This window comes from Aquarana catesbeiana, linkage group LG05, assembly GCF_042186555.1.
Source record: "Aquarana catesbeiana isolate 2022-GZ linkage group LG05, ASM4218655v1, whole genome shotgun sequence".
NCBI lineage: Eukaryota > Metazoa > Chordata > Amphibia > Anura > Ranidae > Aquarana > Aquarana catesbeiana.
The window spans coordinates 591,285,587-591,305,826 of NC_133328.1; the positions used below are offsets into that span (position 1 = coordinate 591,285,587).

Here is a 20,240-nt window from a genome sequence, read left to right on the forward strand (position 1 = left end):
TGCCTCAAATAAATGGCAATGTGAAGATAAGGGGCAGACTTGAGGGATAGTTTTTTTTTTTTTTAAAGCGCATTAACAAATAATGCAGAACACAAGCCATGACCTATTTAACCCTTTTTTGGAGAAGACAGTGTTCAAGCCTAGTTTACAGATGACAATACGATCTGTCAGTACAGTACAGACAGGGTTAATTATGTTAAACATTACTTCACAGCCCCCTTCCTAATATTACAAAGTTAGGTACGTTAGGCAGGTAAAAAAATAATTTACAAGGTAAGCAGCAATTTTTAATGTTTTATGTTACACTACATTATTGGGAACATGTAACAAATATAAAGTAGTTGTAATGTTATCTCAGTTTGGCTGCAAAAGTAGAAATACGCTTTAATTTTGCTTACACTTGGCATATACTTATTTAGTTAATATTATATAGTGAAGCACAACACTCTCAACAGTGTTAAGAGTGTCAATAACAATATCAATCTAACCAGTTTTGTATACTCCAGACAATCACCTCCTCGCTCTAATCCCCAGATATTAAGACTCGGCCTTTCCTCCCAACTCTTCCTCCTTTTGCGAACACCACTGTGTTGGGGTGTAGGGTGGTCTACGGGCAAGTGAACCCTCAAATGATATTCTGCCTAGAGTGTTCCTTCAAACCCACAAGCCTGGAGACCACTCTGATAGGAAGTTATGACACACACTCAAAACATGCAGTTCTCAGAGTGATCTGACGATTTATTTCCGGACTTCAGCTTATATAAGCAAAATGACATCACAACGAAGGTCCAACCCTTCTTACATTAATATATGGTAAAGATACAGACATACAGGATATTCTAAAACAAGCAAAAATAGAACATTACTGAGTACATGCAGAAAACAATATGACGCTCTAATAACTCGTATAGAAACTAATAACAGGAAAAGGCTAACAGGAAAAGGCTAGCACATAATTTCGGGGGAATCTAATGTTTTACAGAAACATGAAACTTAACTTCTCATAAACATCATGTATACATATTTATTCTAAAATGGATACACAGTTTTACAAGGGTGTATAGCTAAAATGGTGTACAGCAAGCTAAAATATCCCTTCACACCGCATATCATATGGGACAAAAAAGCAACATCATAGTGTTCTCTGTATAAGAAAGTTGAAAGGATATTCAGCGCTGACATATAAAAATCATAAAGTAAAATAAAAGCGAAATGCAAGCTAGCACTCAAGGTCAACCCAAATAATATCTCAAATGGACATATGAAATGGAAACAGTGCAGCGCAATTCTACAAACGTCCGTATTAATTCCTGAATAAAAATAATTAAAAGAGTCCAGTTATGTGCATGTGAAAACAGCACAAATCTTAATTCATAATTCTGTGCAATGCAGTGAAGAGTAAGACGATATATCCAGTGATAGTGATTCCTCCACCACAGGTAAAGCAGGCAATATACACACACTCTGGATACTGTCTTCAAATCCACACTTGGTTAAAAACTTGAGAAGCTCCACAGCATATATAAAACAGAGGGAGAAACGATCTAGTGCTCTCTGTCTAATTTTATTGATAGAAATAAGTATGCAGAAATACACTTACATTTAACCGCACTCAGATCCGAGTGCTAGCGTATAAAACATATAAATAAACCACCAAGATGGCCGTGGGTGACATCACACGTGACTCCTGACCCCCATAGGGGGTCAGGAGGAATTGATACAATAATTCATACAAATCATAAATGAAAAATCCAGAATATAAATACCACCTATCTATTGGAAATAAAGCAATTGAGGTCAAAGTCAACATTCATCCCTGCAGGTGACATCACCTTGGTCTCATAAATCCAAAAGGAATCTCTGTGACTCAGCTAACGGATGTAATGACCTCCTCTCCAATGTCTGGGGACCTTCTCAATACCCCAAAACTTCAAGCATTTGGGGTCTCGTTGGTGACACATTCTAAAATGCCTGGATACACTGTGGGTTTTGACTCCCCTTTTAATATTACTAATGTGCTCCGTATAAACCAGTTTTATTGTCCCCCACTCATTTAAAAACACTTACAGGAAATTAAACAACATGCGCTTGTATGTAGTCTCAACAGCCAGCACACCACTTTAGACTCTGTGGTGGTAGCATGACGGCACATACTCGGCTCCTCCCTCCTAGATGCGTTGCGCCCTCCTTATGGGCTTCCTCAGTAGGTCTATTGAAAGGTGTTTTACTATACAGCTGGAGGTGAGCAGGCATTACAGCTGGTGGTGGATTATTTGTCTCAAGAAGTTTGATACATTATTCACGCAAGAAGCTTGATCATTTGTCAGTAGAGGCATTGGGTGCTGGATTATTTTCAATACATTTTGTTTGTTTTAGATTGGACTTTATTTTTTTTTAACTGTTGAGAGTGTTGCACTTCAGTATATAAGATTAACAATATATTTTTGGGGTGAGGTGATTACACCGAAAGTGTCACAGCTAGTAACACAAGATAATGGTAACTTTACAGCACAATTTAGTATATTTATTTTCATTTAATAGGGTTTTGCAGCTCTGGTTGTAATCTTTTTTATTAATTATATACTTATTTGGGGTTTTTTTAATAATAGTACTTTATGTTTAAACAATAACATTATTTTTGTAGTGTCTGGAAAACGCAAGATCCGCAGACGTGCAGTGGCAGGAATGCTGGATACAGCTTTGTCTAACACAAATTTGAACTTGCTGGTCTATCAGTGCTACTTCAAAAACTGCATCCCCCCTCCTCCTCCTCCTCCTCCTCCTCCTTCTACCAAAGCACCGACACCTTCAAAGTATGAGTAAGTATGAGTGCAAACAAAAACAAAATGCCCTTTATATAAATAGCACAGGAGCATGTCATTCTTGTTTACATTTTATTTATTCTATAGAAAAGGAAAAGGTGCTGTTTACAGTACAATTGAGAGTTTCCATCTCTATTTCCATTCCATTGTCAATTGTAAAAATTTTAGATTGCCCCTCACAACAATCTCCTAAACTCATAGTGCAATAAAAACCTCACAGAGGTTTTAACTTTGTAAAAAACCTGACACATTTTATGGCTTACCCAACCTTGGTCACGGACCACAATCAGGTGACTCTTAGTATGTTGCTTTTGGTAAAAAAAAAAAAAAAAGTACAAAAAAAAAGGCAAATCAGTTGTAGCTACACTCATACACACACATTTTTTTTTTTTTTTTTTTAACGGCCGACAGTATGGGTTTTTTTAACAGAACAGAACCTAGTGCTCTCTTTTATCATAAATTCCTCTCCCAGTCTGTCGAAATGTAAAATGTGACCTAAGCTACAGTTGCGCAGCTCAGACCAAATTTACAGGATCCTCCTTGTGCTGTGGTGAGTGCGTGAGAGTGACGTCATCATGGCCAGGCCATTCAAGCTGCTAAAGAGCCAGAACCTGGTAGGAAGACAGGGTGCTGGAGGGAACATTATTAGAGGTAAGTTTGTCATAATGTGCTAGTATGCAATGCATGCTAGCACATTATAGCATATACCTGCAGGGAGTATGATTAAAGTATAACTAAAGGAATAACTTTTTTTCTTAGTTTTGGATAGCGTGGAGTGGAATTAGAATGTTTGTCAGTTTTGATTGATGCCTGTGTCCCCGGATTCACCTTCTTTTTTTGTCCTGTTTACCATTATATTTGAAAGTTAAAGTAAAAGAAAAACTCTTCCAATGGGGACACTAGGAATTCCTTAGTTTGTTGGCATTTCTTCTCCTGTTTGGCTATGGGAGAATAAGCAAAGGGAAATCTGTGCAACAGGACACAAATGGCAAAAACAAATCTGACAGGGGATATAACCCTCCCTTAGTCTATCCAAAATTAAAAAATAAAAGGTTTTGCTAATAGTTCAATACTTTAAAAAAAATGTAATAGCATTTAGTACCTCTTTAAGCAGGTGGGTTGGCGGGCATCTTGATGGCATCTCCCTAAAAATACTCTTAAAATCAGGAGGTAATAGTTTGTATTTTGGCTAAAATACTGTATGTACACGCAACACCCCATAGTTGTACTCATGTCTGGTGAATCTTTCACTAACAATTTACAGAATACAAAAAAAGATACTTTTTATGTTACCTGAGCTCATCTCAGACCACACACTGATAAACAAAATACAGTAGAGGTTCCAATTTTACACATTCTGTTACATAGTTACATAATTGCTAATATTAAATAAAGGCAACAATCCATCCAGTTCAACCTGTGTTGATGTGTGTGTGCATGTAGAAAATAATTTCCCATATCCCTGTATATTGTTTTCGCTAAGATGTACATCCAAGAGTCTTTTAAAACTATCGATACTTCCTGCTGACACTACTGATTGTGGAAGAGAATTCCACATCCTTATCGCCCTGGCAGTGAAAAACCCCCTACGCAGCTTAAGGTTAAGTCCTCCTCTTCCTCCCGCTGTTCTGCCTCAAGTGCCCTGTCTATGATTCCACAAAGCATGTGCTCCAGCAGGAAGACTAGAGGGACAATGTCACTGATGCATGCATTGTCGCTGCTCACCATCCTTGTTGCCTCCTCAAATAGCGACAGGACAGTGCATGCATCCTTTATCAGTAGCCACTAGCATGACGAAAAGAAGCCAAGATCCCCTGAGCCTGTCCTAGTGCCATACTCACACAGATACTCATGTATGGCCCTCTGCTGTGTGTGCAGCAGCTGCAGCATTGCCAATGTTGAGTTCCACCTGGTGGGCATGTCACAAATGAGGCGGTTGGTGAGCAGGTTGAATTCCTGTTGAATGTCAGCCAGCCGAGCACTGGCATTGTAGGACCATCAGAAATGCCCACAGACTTTTCTGGCCTGCCTCAGAGGTTCTTGTAAGCCTGGGTACCTGGGCAAGAAACACTGCACCACCAAATTCAGGATGTGTGCCGAACATGGGTCAAGTGTCCCTGCCAGGGGGCAGAGAGAAGGTTGGTGCCATTGTCACATACAACCATTCCTGGCTCAAGCTGCCGTGGCGTCAAGCACCTCTGAGCCTGCCCCTGCAGACCTGACAGAATCTCTGCCCCAGTGTGGCTCCTGTCCCCTAGCAGACCAACTGAAGCACCGCATGGCATCTTTTAGCCTGACTGCTTGCGTAGCTTTTTGGAGGCGTGGTGGCAGAACAAACTCCAACACTGAACCCTGTCTTGCATCCTTCCCAGCTGCCAACAGAGTTACCCAGTGCGCTGTGAAGGAAAGGTAACATCCCTGACCATGCTTACTGGACCATGAGTCAGCGGTATTATGAAACTTGCTGTTGACCACCCTGGCCAAACAATTGCCTTCCACATGACAGTAGAGAGCTGGAATGGCCTTACGTGAAAAAAAAAATCATTTTGGAACCTGCCACTGTGGTATAGTACATTCCACAAATTCATATAAGGGGGCAGAGTCTGCCAGCTGAAAAGGCAGCAGTTGCAGTGCTAGCAATTTGGTCAAGCTAGAATTTAGACTCTGAGCATGTAGATGGCTGGACAGTATTTTTTTTATGGTTCAGCAACTGGGGTCACAAAATTTGCCTGCACTAGTGGTGTACTGCCAGCAGATTGCCTGCAAGTACTTGTGGCACCTATTGCTATACCTTCATTCCTCTCAGTGCAGGTTTTTGAGAGGACTGGAGGTATAGTAGGGGTTGAGATCACAGATAAGGAGCAAGGAGAAGTCCCCCTTTATTTAATTATGTGGGTCTTTCAGGTGCTGTTGCCAATGGACTGCATGGCAGGTCGTCATATGACTTGTCAAGCATGTGGTGCTGTTCTGGCTACGCTTTATCCGCTTCAGACATAGATTACAAACAGCAACGGTGCGATCTACTCCACATGTGTCACAAAAAGCCCACACCAATGAAATTTTGGAAGTCAGCGGGGAGTCAGCAGTGCCCTGCACCTGTGGAACTCTGTGGTATGATGCAACAGGGTGGCTGCCCTTAAGCTGGCCCCTGGAGGACATCCTGCCTCGTTGGAGTTGTGCCTCCTCCTCACTTTCCTCCTCTCTTCTCTCAGGCACCCAAGTACAGTCAGTGACCTCATCATCCCCTCCCTCCTCATCACTGGAGCAAACTTGGCAGTATGCTGCAGCTGGGGGAACATGACTGATAGTTTCTTGTCCTTCTCTGGCACCCCCTCTCTCTAGGCTTAGGTTACTCCCTTCCTCAACCTGGGAACCAACATGGGAGGCTTCAAATTGCATCCTCCAGCAGAATGTAACCGACACTATGGTCGAATAATTCTGGTGACTCCTCCGTGCATGATGATGGGGCTACGGAAGGAGTAACTGTGGACAAGGAGCCGGTGGAATAGTCCGCTTTGGAAGCTGCGTTGGAAGGCAAACTAGTATGAGCCTGGGTGACAGACGATGATATTGTGCATATTGTGGCTTAATAAAATGACCAGCAGCAGAAAAAAAAGACAAGCGTGCCCCGCCTGCACCATGTCCGTGACCACCACTTTTCACTGTAGACACAGAGGCTGCTTGCCCTCTTTTAGTAGCCTGTGGGCGTCTACCTCCTTCCAGACATGATGGGGATTTTTTTTCACACTGCACTACACTGTATTATATACTGTACACCGGCTGCACTGTATTATATACTGTACACCGCCTGAAGTGTAACATATACTGCACACACTGCATTATATACTGTATACACCGCCTGCGCTGTATTATATACTGTACAGCGGCTGCACTGTATTATATACTGTACACCGGAGATAACCAGGTGCAAATTACGCCACCCCTGACCTGTATTACCACCTCCGCGCTATGTTAATAAATGTCAAAACTCTACCAAAGCTGCCACTTAACAATAAAATGTATATAAACCGAATTCACCAAAAGAAAATTATGGATGAAATAGTGGCGCTAATCCCCAGGTGGGGAGATGCCAGACACTCTTATCCAGCCAGTGAGCTGAACACAGACGTGACTAGAAAAAAAGTGAAAAAAACATATATTGCTAAATATCCCAAAAAGTAAAAATTAATATTAAATGGGGGTTCCCATGATTAAATCTTTATGATGAAACATGTCGGGGCGTAGCTACACGGCGATCTCACACAAGTGCTAGAGGAGGGAGTGAAGGGGGACAGAGCGGAGCTCCAGTGAAGGGACGAGTGCTGCGGACGGGTGAGACGAATGTGAGCACACACACCTCCTGGGTCCGCCGTGGCCTGCCTATTGTTATTTCAGTTGCTATTGCTTGCTGTGCTGTGGGAGTTCTCCATTTGCCGTGAAGTGACTTGCCTGTTATTTTGTTTTAAATGTGAGTTCATTACAAGTTGTTTTATATGTGATTAAATCTTTTAAACGAGATTACACTATTGGAGCTTCTTTTATTTTTATGTCATACTACCAACCTGAGAAAAGTGGTGTTCCTATGGAGCAGTGGAGGTGTATGCTCTCATGTTAACCCCCATGTAAATGGGTTAGAGGCTCTGTCAGGCCAAACACGAGAGTGAGAGGCCTTAACAGCTGGTGAGTTTGAATTTCAGCAGGGAGTGGATTCACGTCACAGAGGTGTGGTGGATGTTTGAAAACACAGCTGAGCAGTTTTGGAGTCACCCTCACTCTTTTTTTTTGGACTTTCTTCAAATATTTTCAGGATTATTTTTCATGATTGATTGGTTTCTGGACTTATGCAGCCTTATATAGTGTGGGGTGTGGATTTAGCCCCATGAGCCATGATTGGCTAAGGGCACCCTGCCTTTGGCCAATCATGGCTCTCACAGAAGATCGCACTGTGATTGGCCAAAGCATGAAGGTAAGGTGCATGCTTTGACCATAGCGGTCTGGCTATAACCTGACTGAGTTCTTTAATGTCTCTCGGGTGTAAGCCATCTTGTCCTGGTGATTTATTTATGTTTAGCCTCTCCAATTCTTTCCAGACTCAGGACTCTGTTAGTGTTACCAACAATACAGTTGTGGTTGTTATACTCTTCCTTTTCCTGTGTGAAGACTGAGGAGAAGAAAGCATTTAGTACAGCTGCCTTCTCCTTGTCATCTGTAACCATCTTCCCTTTCTCATCCTATATGTTCCGCCCTTGCCTTTTAAATGTTAATATATTTAAAACATTTCTTGGGATTTTTTTTACTCTCCTCCACTATGTGTCTCTCATAATCTTTTTTAGTTGCCCTGATTGCATTCTTACACTTCTTATTGCATTCCTTGTAGTGTTGGAATGCTGACAATGACCCCCTCCGCTTTGTACTTTTTAAAGGGCATTTTTTGTCCTTAAAGCAGAGTTCCACCAAAAAGTAGAACTCCTGCTTATTTGCTTCCTCCCTTTGTTCTTCTATATTTATTTCACCTTAGAATACACTTGGTGATACTTTTATTTAATGTTCCTAAAGCACTCCAATTTTTCTTCTGTGTTCAATGTTTCAAGGATTTGGTCCCACCATATATCCTGTAGCATTGAGCGCAGTTTAGAAAAGTTGGCTCTTTTGAAATGTAGTGTTCTTGAAGTAAAACGTTGAGTCAAGTCTATATGTAAAAACACAGTCCTAGATGCCTAAGTCTCCTCAAAATGAGAGGCCTAAAGCATTTAAGAAATATGTGTATGTAGGGGATGGTTGCTTGTCATTTTCTTTTTATTATTAACAGAATAGAAATTATGATTCTACTTTGCACCAATTGTAGCAGTAGAATTTTGGTCATTGCTTATTATTCAGCCTCAATGTTTCATGGCTCTAAAAATATGTGTTTTTATCTCCAGTCTTTGGTCTAACAACTCCTTCTGGCAATCATCTGTAGAAAACAATTATACTGTCCCGATAAATGGATCAACTGTCACCATTCCTGCAGGTAAAAATGCTATGTTTTTCCCCAAACCAAATACCTATCATTTATATATCATTTACATACTAGAGCATGTCTAAATCTGATATTTTGATGAGGTTTTTTTTCCTTCAATAATTGCATTTTTTTAAAATTGTTATTATTATATAAAATTTATATAGGACCAACAGTTTGCGCAGAGCTTTACATCATGAGGACAGACAGTACAGTTATGATACAATTCAATATAGGGAGAATCAGAGGGCCCTGCTCATTAGAGCTTACAATCTAGAAGGGAGGGTCAAATTATACAAAAGGTAATAACTGTGGGGGATGAGCTGATGGAGAAAATCAAAGTACAGTTGTTAAGTGTGGGCAGAATAAGCTTCTCTGAAGAAGAGGGTTTTCAGGGATTATTTTATATTAGATGAATAAAAATGATTACAGAAGCACAAGATCCTATACTAACTATTTTTTAGCAGCACTTAGCCTTAATGTGTATGTCTGGCTTTTTATACTTTTGTGTTCACCGTAGTTAATGTTCTAATTAAGAACCACAAGCATAAATTACCTATATGAGTGTTGACATTCTTGTGAAACAACAGGTTGATATTCAAATGGAAAGAGGACAGTTAGTATGGAGACCCATGGCATTGATGTGACCAGCCCAGATTCCTATCAGCTGTGCTTGTGTCAAGAGGATACTAACACTCATGTATTATTTGGAAACTCATTGTACATCACCAGAGGTGTAGCTTGAAGCTTGTGGGCACCGATCAACCACCGCACGCCAAGATACTCAAAGTGGCTTAAGAGTTTTGAGTTCCCAGAGTTCCTCTTTACATCAGAGGACAGGGATTACCGCTGGTGAATCAGAGGACGGGGATTACTGCTGGTGAATCAGAGGACGGGGATCACCGCTGGAGAATCAGAGTACAGGGACCCCTGGCAGATCACTTAGTCGTTCTGACCTCTGAAATTCTCTGGTCAGAACAGCAGTGTAGTTGCAGTAGGCAGATACACCCTGTGCAGATCATGGCTAACTGGCTGTGTGATTTCAACCCTGTGGAGGAGGAACAGTATAGAGTGCTGTAATGGAAAAGAAGCTCAGCAGCCGGGCACAGCATGCAGGGTGGAGGGGGTGGTCAGGGGGCTTTGGGGGGGGGGCAACTTAGATCTGGGAGGGCAAAGGCATGTGACACAAAATCTGGAGCCTGCAGCCCTTCAGGGGCCCCCCGAGGAGGTGTTAAGGGATTTGTTTTAGCAATTTCTGAAGGTTTCTCTGTCAGTGTTAGCAGGTGTTGGTGGAAGATCACCTCCCGGAGGTGTGCACCTTTTCCCTAGTTGTCAGAGAAGTGGGGTAAGTAGACATCCCCGGGTGGGGGGGTAAAGAGGATCCCAGTTGGTGACTAGGAGACACTGAGCTGTGTCATACTTCACCAGTGACATCGGTCCCATCGTGGCTACAGGGCGGCAATCTCCTCCTCTTGCCTCGCTGAGCTCGGTTACCATTCCATGTTGCCAGCACACAGCACAGACACTTCCCCATCCTGGGCTGTTCTCACCTTGTGCTCCTCTCCATTCAGGAAATGGCTCACAGCTTCTCCTCAGCCAATGGGAACAGAGAAGTGTGGATTGTGAAAGGCAAAGTAGAAGCCCAGTACTGGAGCGTGGCTGTGGGGCCCTAGGGCAGATCGGAGCTGGTTTTTGTGGAGGATATGCTAATATGACAGGGAGGCTGCAGGCGATTGTGACCCCTGTAACCCCTTACGCTACGCCCATGTGCATCACTATTTAGTGCAGAAAGTGGAATCTAAGTACCTGAGCTGTGCCTGGTTGATCTACATATTTATTCACTTGTAGTTAGGCAATTTTCTATGTGATTGATAAAGTTAACCAACTAGAGCTTGAATAAGTTCACAGGATTCTGTGCCCTGGTATTTAATGAATGATGATAGTGAATGATAATGAATTTCAGTAATATTTACTTAGATTGTAGTTAAAAGCTTCTCCCGATCTTAAACTCTAGCTTCTTTTTTTTAATGACATCAACAGTATCTGGTAAGGATACTATTTTTAACCCTGCACTAAAATGTGGCATTAGTAATATGGCCAGAGCTGTTTTGGTCATACTTCTCATGTGGGTCACAGGAGTGCACTTACTTGTGCTCTCCTGTGACCCAAAATTAGGCAACAATGGGCTAAAGCCCACTGTCAGCTGACGTCACGGAACCACTCTAGGCTCTAGAAGGATCCCAACAATAATGTTGTGATCCACCCAGATCCCTGACTGGCAGCTGGCTCAGCTTCTGTGCCACTGAAAGCCTGAGCTAGCCACTCCCATCCCCTCTTCAGCCCGGTACTTCAGTAAGCACTGGAGGGACAAAGAAGAGAGCAATGATTGACAGTCACTGCTCTCTGCTCTGAGGAGACCCAACAACTGAGTGACCAGTGGTCACGTGATTGCTTAGTTCTCAGGCTTAGACCTGGTTAGGGACAGCTTACAACATCAGACCAATGCTTCAGTAGGTACAGTAGGTAAGTATGTACAGTATCTCACAAAAGTGAGTACACCCCTCACATTTCTGTAAATATTTTATTATATCTTTTCATGTGACAACACTGAAGAAATGACACTTTGCTACAATGTAAAGTCAATTAGCCCAATTACCCATTTTCCCTCCCCGGTGTCATGTGACTTGTTAGTGTTACAAGGTCTCAGGTGTGAATGGGGAGAAGGTGTGTTAAATTTGGTGCTATCACTCTCACTCTCTCATACTGGTCACTGGAAGTTCAACATGGCACCTCATGGCAAAAAACTCTCTGAGGATCCGAAAAAAAGAATTGTTGCTTTACATAAAGATGGCCTAGGCTATAAGAAGATTGCCAAGACCCTGAAACTGAGCTGCAGCATGGTGGCCAAGACCATACAGTGGTTTAACAGGACAGGTTCCACTCAGAACAGGCCTTGCGACGGTCGACCAAAGAAGTTGAGTGCACATGCTCAGCGTCATATCCAGAGGTTGTCTTTGGGAAATAGACGTATGAGTTCTGCCAGCATTGCTGCAGAGTTTGAAGGGATGGTGGGTCAACCTGTCAGTGCTCAGACCATACGCTGCAGAGTGCATCAAATTGGTCTGCATGGCTGTCATCCCAGAAGGCAGTCTCTTTTAAAGATGATGCACAAGAAAGCCCGTGTCCTTAGTCCAAGCAGACTAAGGACATGGATTACTGGAACCATGTCCTGTGGTCTGATGAGACCAAGATAAACTTATTTGGTTCAGATGGTGTCAAGCGTGTGTGGCGGCAACCAGATGAGGAGTACAAAGACAAGTGTGTCTTGCCTACAGTCAAGCATGGTGGTGGGAGTGTCATGGTCTGGGGCTGCAAGAGTGCTGCCGACACTGGGGAGCTACAGTTTATTGAGGGAACCATGAATGCCAACATGTACTGTGACATACTGAAGCAGAGCATGATCCCCTCCCTTCGGAGACTGGGCCCCAGGGCAGTATTCCAACATAACGACCCCAAACACACCTCCAAGACGACCACTGCCTTGTTAAAGAAGCTGAGGGTAAAGGTGATGGACTGGCCAAGCATGTCTCCAGACCTAAACCCTATTGAGCATCTGTGGGGTATCCTCTAATGGAAGGTGGAGGAGCGCAAGTTCTCTAACATCCACCAGCTCCGTGATGTCGTCATGGAGGAGTGGAAGAGGATACCAGTGGCAACCTGTGAAGCTCTGGTGAACTCCATGCTCGAGAGGGTTAAGGCAGTGCTAGAAAATAATGGTGGCCACCCAAAATATTGACACTTTGGGCCCAATTTGGACATTTTTACTTAGGGGTGTACTCAATTTTGTTGCCAGCGGTTTAGACATTAATGGCTGTGTGTTGAGTTATTTTGAGTGGACAGCAAATTTACACTGTTATACAAGCTGTACACTCACTATTTTACATTGTAGCAAAGTGTCATTTCTTCAGTGTTGTCACATTAAAAGATATAATAAAATATTTACAAAAAAGTGAGGGGTGTACTCACTTATGTGAGATACTGTATGCTTATTTACAATCCTGCACTTCTCCTTTAGGGTTGTGTAATCCTTAAATGTTTTGCTACTAAGTTAAAGAAAGTTGACTTATTTCTAGTTGGCTGTGTGAAGAACACTAGCCACTGCTGGGACTCATACTAGATTGTTAAACATGTTCTTTTCATTCTTTTCCAGGCAAGTGGGTTATAGCAGATATAGACATCCCCTATCTGGAGAAACTTATAATTTATGGTATTTTGGAGTTAAAAAACCTCACAGACAACTCAATAGTGGGATCAGCACCCTCCTTTAAAACAACAGTCCTCAATGCCACCTATATCTCTATACAGGTAAGGAAATGACCATTCTCTTATAGAGACTTCAGTGTAATTCAGTAGCAGATTAGAAACATCCTTCCATTCCTCTCAAGAGTTTGTGGACATGTTACCATCACACCTACTAGTCAATCAAGTAAAGGATAATCAGTAAAATTTGCATTTAAAATATCAAAAATGACTCTCTTTATTCTTGAAAAGGTGCACAGTATATTATAACAATATATTGGCTACTCATGGAAACTTGCTGTTTCCCACAAACCCCAATAAAAAGGAAATTTGTCTAAACAATTACTCAATGCTTAAAGTGCAGTAAACAATACATATACTGTATATATATATATATATATATATATATATATATATATATATATATATATATACGGTAAGTGAACACTTACATGTGTAAATATGCAACATCATGGCTATCATAAACTAAATATTAATAATGTCTTGGCATTAGCGTCATCCAATATACTACATGTGATTATTCTATAGACAATATACTTCTCATATATAGATCTCACATTTGCATGGTTATCAGTCTTTAAAAATGTAACAGATTAGGCCATATAGTTGGTATGTAGAATCATATTATTGACTCAAAGGTGATTGCAAGTAGACTCTATACAAAACATATATTGGAGCCAATATCCATCCTTTGTTGACATAGGGAACTAATGCATACATTCACCGTGATTCTTTGAGTCACCCCAAAGGGGATATAAATATGAGGTGTAGGCATTATCCTTGATGTAATCATGTTTCCCACACCCAGGACAGGACAAACAACCAAATCTTATACCGTACATAGGCTTGTTCTGAGTACATACCTGGCAATCCTGTGACGGTTCCATGAACCATGTCAAGTGTAATAAGCTGCTTGAGTTGTATATATTCTTGGCGGTCAAATCCTTATCACTCACCCAGGACTTACATCCCAAACAAGCATCACATATGGCAGCGTTCTATAGTGTGATATCAAAGGTGGCGCAGATACATGGCCTTCCAGACAGTAAGCAATGTCTATTAGCTATGATACATGAGTGCCATATTGCATGCTCACTCATGGCCACACCAAGTCCCTGGAGAGTGATGTACTTCAATGTCACATGGGATGACACATTTCATTACACCCAGAGTTTCATTAGGACCTACCTATATGGCCAAATGTGTGTGGACTCTCCTGCAAATGATTCAATTGAGATGTTTCAGATACTGTTAATGTAACAGAAAACAAGACACTTTTGAAAACTTTGTTAACTAACCATGTGGCAGCAGTTTGGGGAAGGCCCTTGATTTTTCTAGCATGACTGTATCATTTAGCACAACGCCAACTCTTAAAGATGTGGTTTGATGAGTTTGGTGTGGAGGAACTTTAGGGGCCTCCATACAGCCCTGACCTCAACCCTTTTGGACACCTTCAAGATAAACTGGAACACCAAGCCAGATCTTTTCAGTAAAATTCACTGCCCGACCTTACAAGCTTTTTTTGGCTGAATGAGCACAAATTCACACAGACACATTTCAAAATTTTGTGGAAAAGCCTTCTGAAATGAGTGGGGGCTGTTATAGCAGCAAAAGAGGGTTTGAGTGAGATAGGAAAACTCTATATTACTGCCCATGGTTTTGGAATAGGATGTCCAATAAATTCATGTACTGTAAGTATGATGATCAGGTGTCTACAAACTTTTGACAGTACAGAATACTTTTCTTTTTGGATTTTTCATGTTTTTTTTTTATACCGTATGAGGCTGTAGAAGTAATGCTGGATATATATATATATTCTGATAATAGCAAATTATGCCCCCATTTGTTGAGCAATGTTTGTGATAATCTGGCCTTTTTATCACTTGCTAGGGGATGATAATGAATGCCTCTGGTGATTGGGACTTATACATCAACACTTTCCAACTTGTAAAATCTGAGTGTGAGCCGGCGAGATGTTTTACTCCTTGTGTACAATTACAGTGAGCCATGAAATTCTTGAATGGGGATTGGGGAGATGTCGCCTCACTAACCAGCTAAATCTACTTTATCAATGTTTTTACTTATATCTAGACTAACCCTTGTTGATTCTGATATTCTAGAGGGCTCAGGTATCATATATGTTTTTAATGGCTTTTTTCAGGGTGGATGGTTAATAGCAGGAACAGAGATTGACCCATTCCAGGGAGAACTACATATTGTATTAAGAGGAAGCCATTCAACTCCAGAATTACCATTGCCAAATGGACCAAATCAGGGATCAAAAGTTCTAGGTCAGTACAGAATGACAACTATATATCGCTGAATAACTTTCAATGTCATATACTGACCTTTTTTTCAAGTTACAGCATGTAAGTAAATATTGGAATTCTTTTTTTTTTTTTTGTAGGTGTATTTGGAGACCTTGATCTTCATGGACTTCCACGTGTTGTATATAGGACTAAGCTGGCAAATACAGCACCAGCTGGATCACAGTACATCATCCTAGCAGAGCCTGTGGACTGGCAGGTATGTCTGAAAAGATCGTTGGCAAGGCTGACAATTGAAGTAGAACTAAAAGCCAAACTTTTTTTAAATTTTGGATAGAGTAAGAGAGGGTTATTAAATAATAATAAAGTATTATTATTATTATACAGGATTTATATTGCGCCAACAGTTTATGCAGTGCTTTATAATATAAAGGGGAAAGTACAATTACAATACAGTTCAATACACAAGGAATAGTAGGACCCTGCTCATGGAGCTTACAATCTAAAGGGGGGGTGGTACAAAAGGTAATAACTGCAGGCGATGATCTGAGGCGGTGACTCAATTACAGTTCTTAGGTAGGGGAAGGGTAGGCTTCCCTAAATAAATGAGTTTTAAAGGGTCGCCTAAAGGCAGACAGGGAAGGAGCTGACCGGACATACTGGGGTAGGGAGTTCCAGAGAATAGGAGATGTTCTGGAAAAGTCTAGGATGCAAATGTGGTAGGAGGTAGCAAGGGAGATTAAATGCAAGATGTCTAGATGAGTAGCGGAGAGGACGATTTGAGGGATATCTGCAGATGAGGTTAGTGATGTAGCTGGGGGGCGATGTTGGCTTTGTACGTTGTGGTTAGTATTTTGAATTTTATACATTGGGCTAGTGGAAGCCAGTGAAGAGATTGGCAGAGAGGGGCAGCAGTCATGGATCGGTTAGTAAGGTGTATTAATCTAGCAGCAGCATTCATATTAGACTGAAGGGGGGATAGCCTGTGTAAAGGTAGGCTAGTGAGGAGGCAGTTGCAGTAGTCAAGGAGGGATATAGCCAAGGACTGAATATTTTGTTTTGTGGGTTCAGTCAGTAAGGGGCAGATCTTGGAAATGTTATAGAGGTTAAGGCGGCAAGATTTAGCCAGTGATTGGATGTGGGGGTTCAAGAAGAGGTCAGAGACTAGGATTGCACCCTGGCATGTGCAGAGGGACCAATCGTTTTGCCGCTGATATCAATGATAGAGTCATGGGGGGGATCGGGGAGGAGGAATTATTAAAAGCTCAGTTTTAGAAAGATTAAGTTTGAGAAAGTGGTGTGACATCCATACTGATATGTTGCTTAGTAGATTTGTGATACATGAGGAGGTGAGCCGGGGAGTGGAGAGATAGATCTGGGTGTTGTTGGCATAGAGGTAGTATTGGAAGTCATAAGAGGTTATCAAATGAACCAGAGAAGAGGTGAGGAGAGAGAATAGGAGGGGTCCAAGGACAAAGCCTTGGAGTACCCCACAGAAAGAGGAAGAGGAGTTGAGGAGATGATGTTGAATGTGACACCAAAAGTGCGCTGTGATAAGTAAGAGTAAAACCAGATAATTCTAAAGAAAAAAATTGCACTAGGTGTGCAAAAAATGAATAATATATGAACACAAAAACCTGTGAAGAGGTATCCTGCAGCTGGACACTAAAACCCTGATAGGGGGCACCACTGAATATGTATAAAAGAATTGCAGCGCTGGATATACAAAAGAAATTAACAAAAGAAACCGCAGTGTATAGTGATCCACTAGTGATAAAATAAATCATACATAATCAAAATATAATGAACTGAATCGCCTCAGGGCGCTTTTTGCTGCCGGTGTCCATCTGCAGTATAGCGCGGTCCTTGCCCCATGGGGTCCTGACACGCTTACAAACACATACAACATACACATATTTGGCCAATTTTTTTTTGACAGGATCTAATTAACCTACCAGCATGTCTTTGGAGTGTGGGAGGAAACCGGAATACCCGGAGGAAACCCACCCAGGCACAGGGAGAACATGCAAACTCTAGGCAGATGGTGTCGTGATTGGGATTTGAATCAGCTACCCTATTGCTGCTAGGTGAATGTGCTAACCACTACACCACTGTGCTGCCCAATTATCGTAGTGAGTTCGCTATGTAAATGAATCCGTGACTTCCACCGCAATAGACACCCGTCACCATAGGAAGATTAAAGGCTTACCAGACAGCCCTTAATAAAAGGCATGAAGACCTCAACTTTAGGTGAATGGGTCTCGTCCGGAAACGATGGATGGATAGAAGCAGACGGTCATCCAATGCCTCCAATAGCGATCCAATGGAAAAATCACCGCTGGGAGTGGCCTAAGTGTCAAATAGAAAGAAAAAACTCAGATAGTGCAGAAAGGTTTGACTTTCCTTTATTTAAAATTTGCCAAACAGGCATCCATAAAAGTATTCCTTGCAAGGAGTTTAAAATCAGCTCCACTAGATATCGAAAGTCCGCGCATGCGCAGTACGTACGTGCGTGTTTACCCTACGGCCGTTTCATCAGAAATGACATCATCAGGGGCATGCCCACACGTCCGTGAATACGCATTATATACCTGAGCGGCGAAACAAGGAGATTCAGCCACTGGTTGCGTAATTAAGATACCTGGAGCTGAAACTTTACAGGAGGAGTGTTAAGCACTCCTGATGCTGGCTAACACAATTAAAACGTATAGAACATGAAGCTTTCATAACGCCATCTTGTGGACAATTGTGATATTGCTTCAAAAATACATTTATAATTTGTAATTATGTTCCATTAAAATTGATAATCCTTTAAAAGCCGGACAAGAGAGAAACAAATTGCTAAAGGTCATTCGTATCGCCCTTCAGAGGTAAAGACATATACAATAAATCAGTATTCAAATCAAGGGAAAATCACCCAAAATTAAAAATCTAGATGGTGTAACATAAAACAGGATATCTTATGTTTAAAGAGAGGTTAAAAGGAGAGGTTAAAAGGAATGTGGAGTGGGACATCAAGGAGGAGAAGGGGACATCAGCCGTTATTGATAAAACAATTGATGTCCCACTCCACATTCAAGCCCATGGGCACATGGCAGCCTAATTTATATATCTAGTTGGTCTCACTCCTAGATATGCTACGTCTGCCATTGCTACCTCGCCAGTGTGGTATATATTTTTCGAGGGCAAAAAACACGGTGCCTGTGGGATCCCTATTATGTTTAAGGTCATAATGTTTCGAAACATTATGTTTATCAAAGCCGCTTTGAATGTTGGCAACATGCTCACCTAATCTCACCTGTAGCTTCCTAGTGGTGTGCCCTATGTATTCTAACCCGGAAGGACACCTTAAAAGATACACTACACATTTCGTAGTGCAGGTGATGAAGGATTTGATCAAATGTGTGGTACCTGTCCCTGCTGATGTAAATTCAGTTAATCTTCTCCCCCGAAATGCATTAATATTGCAAATTTGACATTTTTTACAGGGATAGAAACCCTTCAGATCTCCAAAGAAAGTAGGTCTTGTAGGCGGGTCCGGGACATTAGGTGCTATAAAGTGCCTAAGAGTAGAGGCACCTCTAAAAAGCACACAGGGTTTATCTGCCAACAAAGGCCCCAAAACCCTGTAATTTTTAATGATAGACCAATGTCTTTTAATTATGTGTTTAATGGCCCAATGTTGGCTAGAGTAAGTGGTCAAAAAAGCTAAGCCAAAATCCTCTCTGTTCTCTACTTGTGGTGATTTGTCGGCTAAAAGAGTCTGGCAATCCCTATTGCCAACTTCCATTATTAATTAATCAAGGGCCTGGTCATCATAGCCCTTGTTCAGAAATCTGGATTTGAGAACCAAAGCTTCTTTATTATAATCCTCTAAATTAGCACAATTGCGCCTGAGCCGCAAGAATTGTCCTTTCGGAACTGCTGACAGCCAGGAACGGTGATGGCAAGAGTCCAATGGAATATATCTGTTCCTGTCTGTCGTTTTAAAATATGTAGATGTGATGATCCTCCCATTTTCTGTAGTTATTTTTAAATCCAGAAAATGAATCTGGGTGGGACTAACCTCATGAGTGAGAACAATGCCTCTATCATTATTATTCAAAAAGGACAAAAAGGTCATAACAGATTCAATGTCCCCGTCCCATATAAAAAGGACATCATCAATGAACCTTTTCCATAAAATAAGCTCATCACGCCTATCATGTAATACCACATCTTCCTCCCACTTGGCCATGAACAAATTGGTCATACTGGGAGTAAATTTTGCTCCCATGGCCACTCCCTTCTTCTGTAGGTAATAAAGACCATTGTACCAGAAATAATTGTGCTTCATTGAAAAATCCAGTAGCTCCAACGCAAATTTGCTTTGCGTGATTGAGATATTGGAGTCTCGATAAAGAAAATGTTGCACCGCTTCATGACCTAAAATGATGAGAAATAGCCATGTAGAGCGATGCAACATCCGCGGTTACCAGTAAATATGTTGATTTCCACTCTGTCTCACCAAGTAGATTGATAACATGCTTGGTATCTTTTAAGAAAGAGGGGGTTCCCATCACCAGTGGTTGTAAGTACTTATCAATGTACTTACCAACTCATGATGTAACCGAGTCAATTCTACTGATGATGGGTCTCCCAGGGGGATTAGTCAAAGTTTTACGTATCTTAGGCAATATATACATAACTGGTAACCGTGGTGCCGAGGGTACCAAGTATTCCTTCTCCTTCTTGTTCAGAATGCCCATATCAGAACCTTTCTGGACAAGTGTTTTAAAATTTTGTTTGAATTTTGATGTGGGATCCGCCGACAAGGGAGAGTATGTCTCGGAA

The 20,240-nt window shown here is 41.6% G+C and overlaps 1 protein-coding gene across 1 annotated transcript in view; it reads left to right on the plus strand.

The window, feature by feature from the left end:
* The window catches only part of LOC141146079 (fibrocystin-L-like), a 491,542-nt gene that overhangs the window by 379,012 nt on the left and 92,290 nt on the right, over window positions 1-20,240 (plus strand). The window contains exons 56-60 of the mRNA XM_073632839.1: window positions 2,645-2,819; window positions 8,744-8,832; window positions 13,031-13,185; window positions 15,302-15,431; window positions 15,548-15,666. Of these exons, the coding sequence (XP_073488940.1) occupies window positions 2,645-2,819; window positions 8,744-8,832; window positions 13,031-13,185; window positions 15,302-15,431; window positions 15,548-15,666 (668 nt within the window). The remainder of the gene's footprint in view (window positions 1-2,644; window positions 2,820-8,743; window positions 8,833-13,030; window positions 13,186-15,301; window positions 15,432-15,547; window positions 15,667-20,240) is intronic.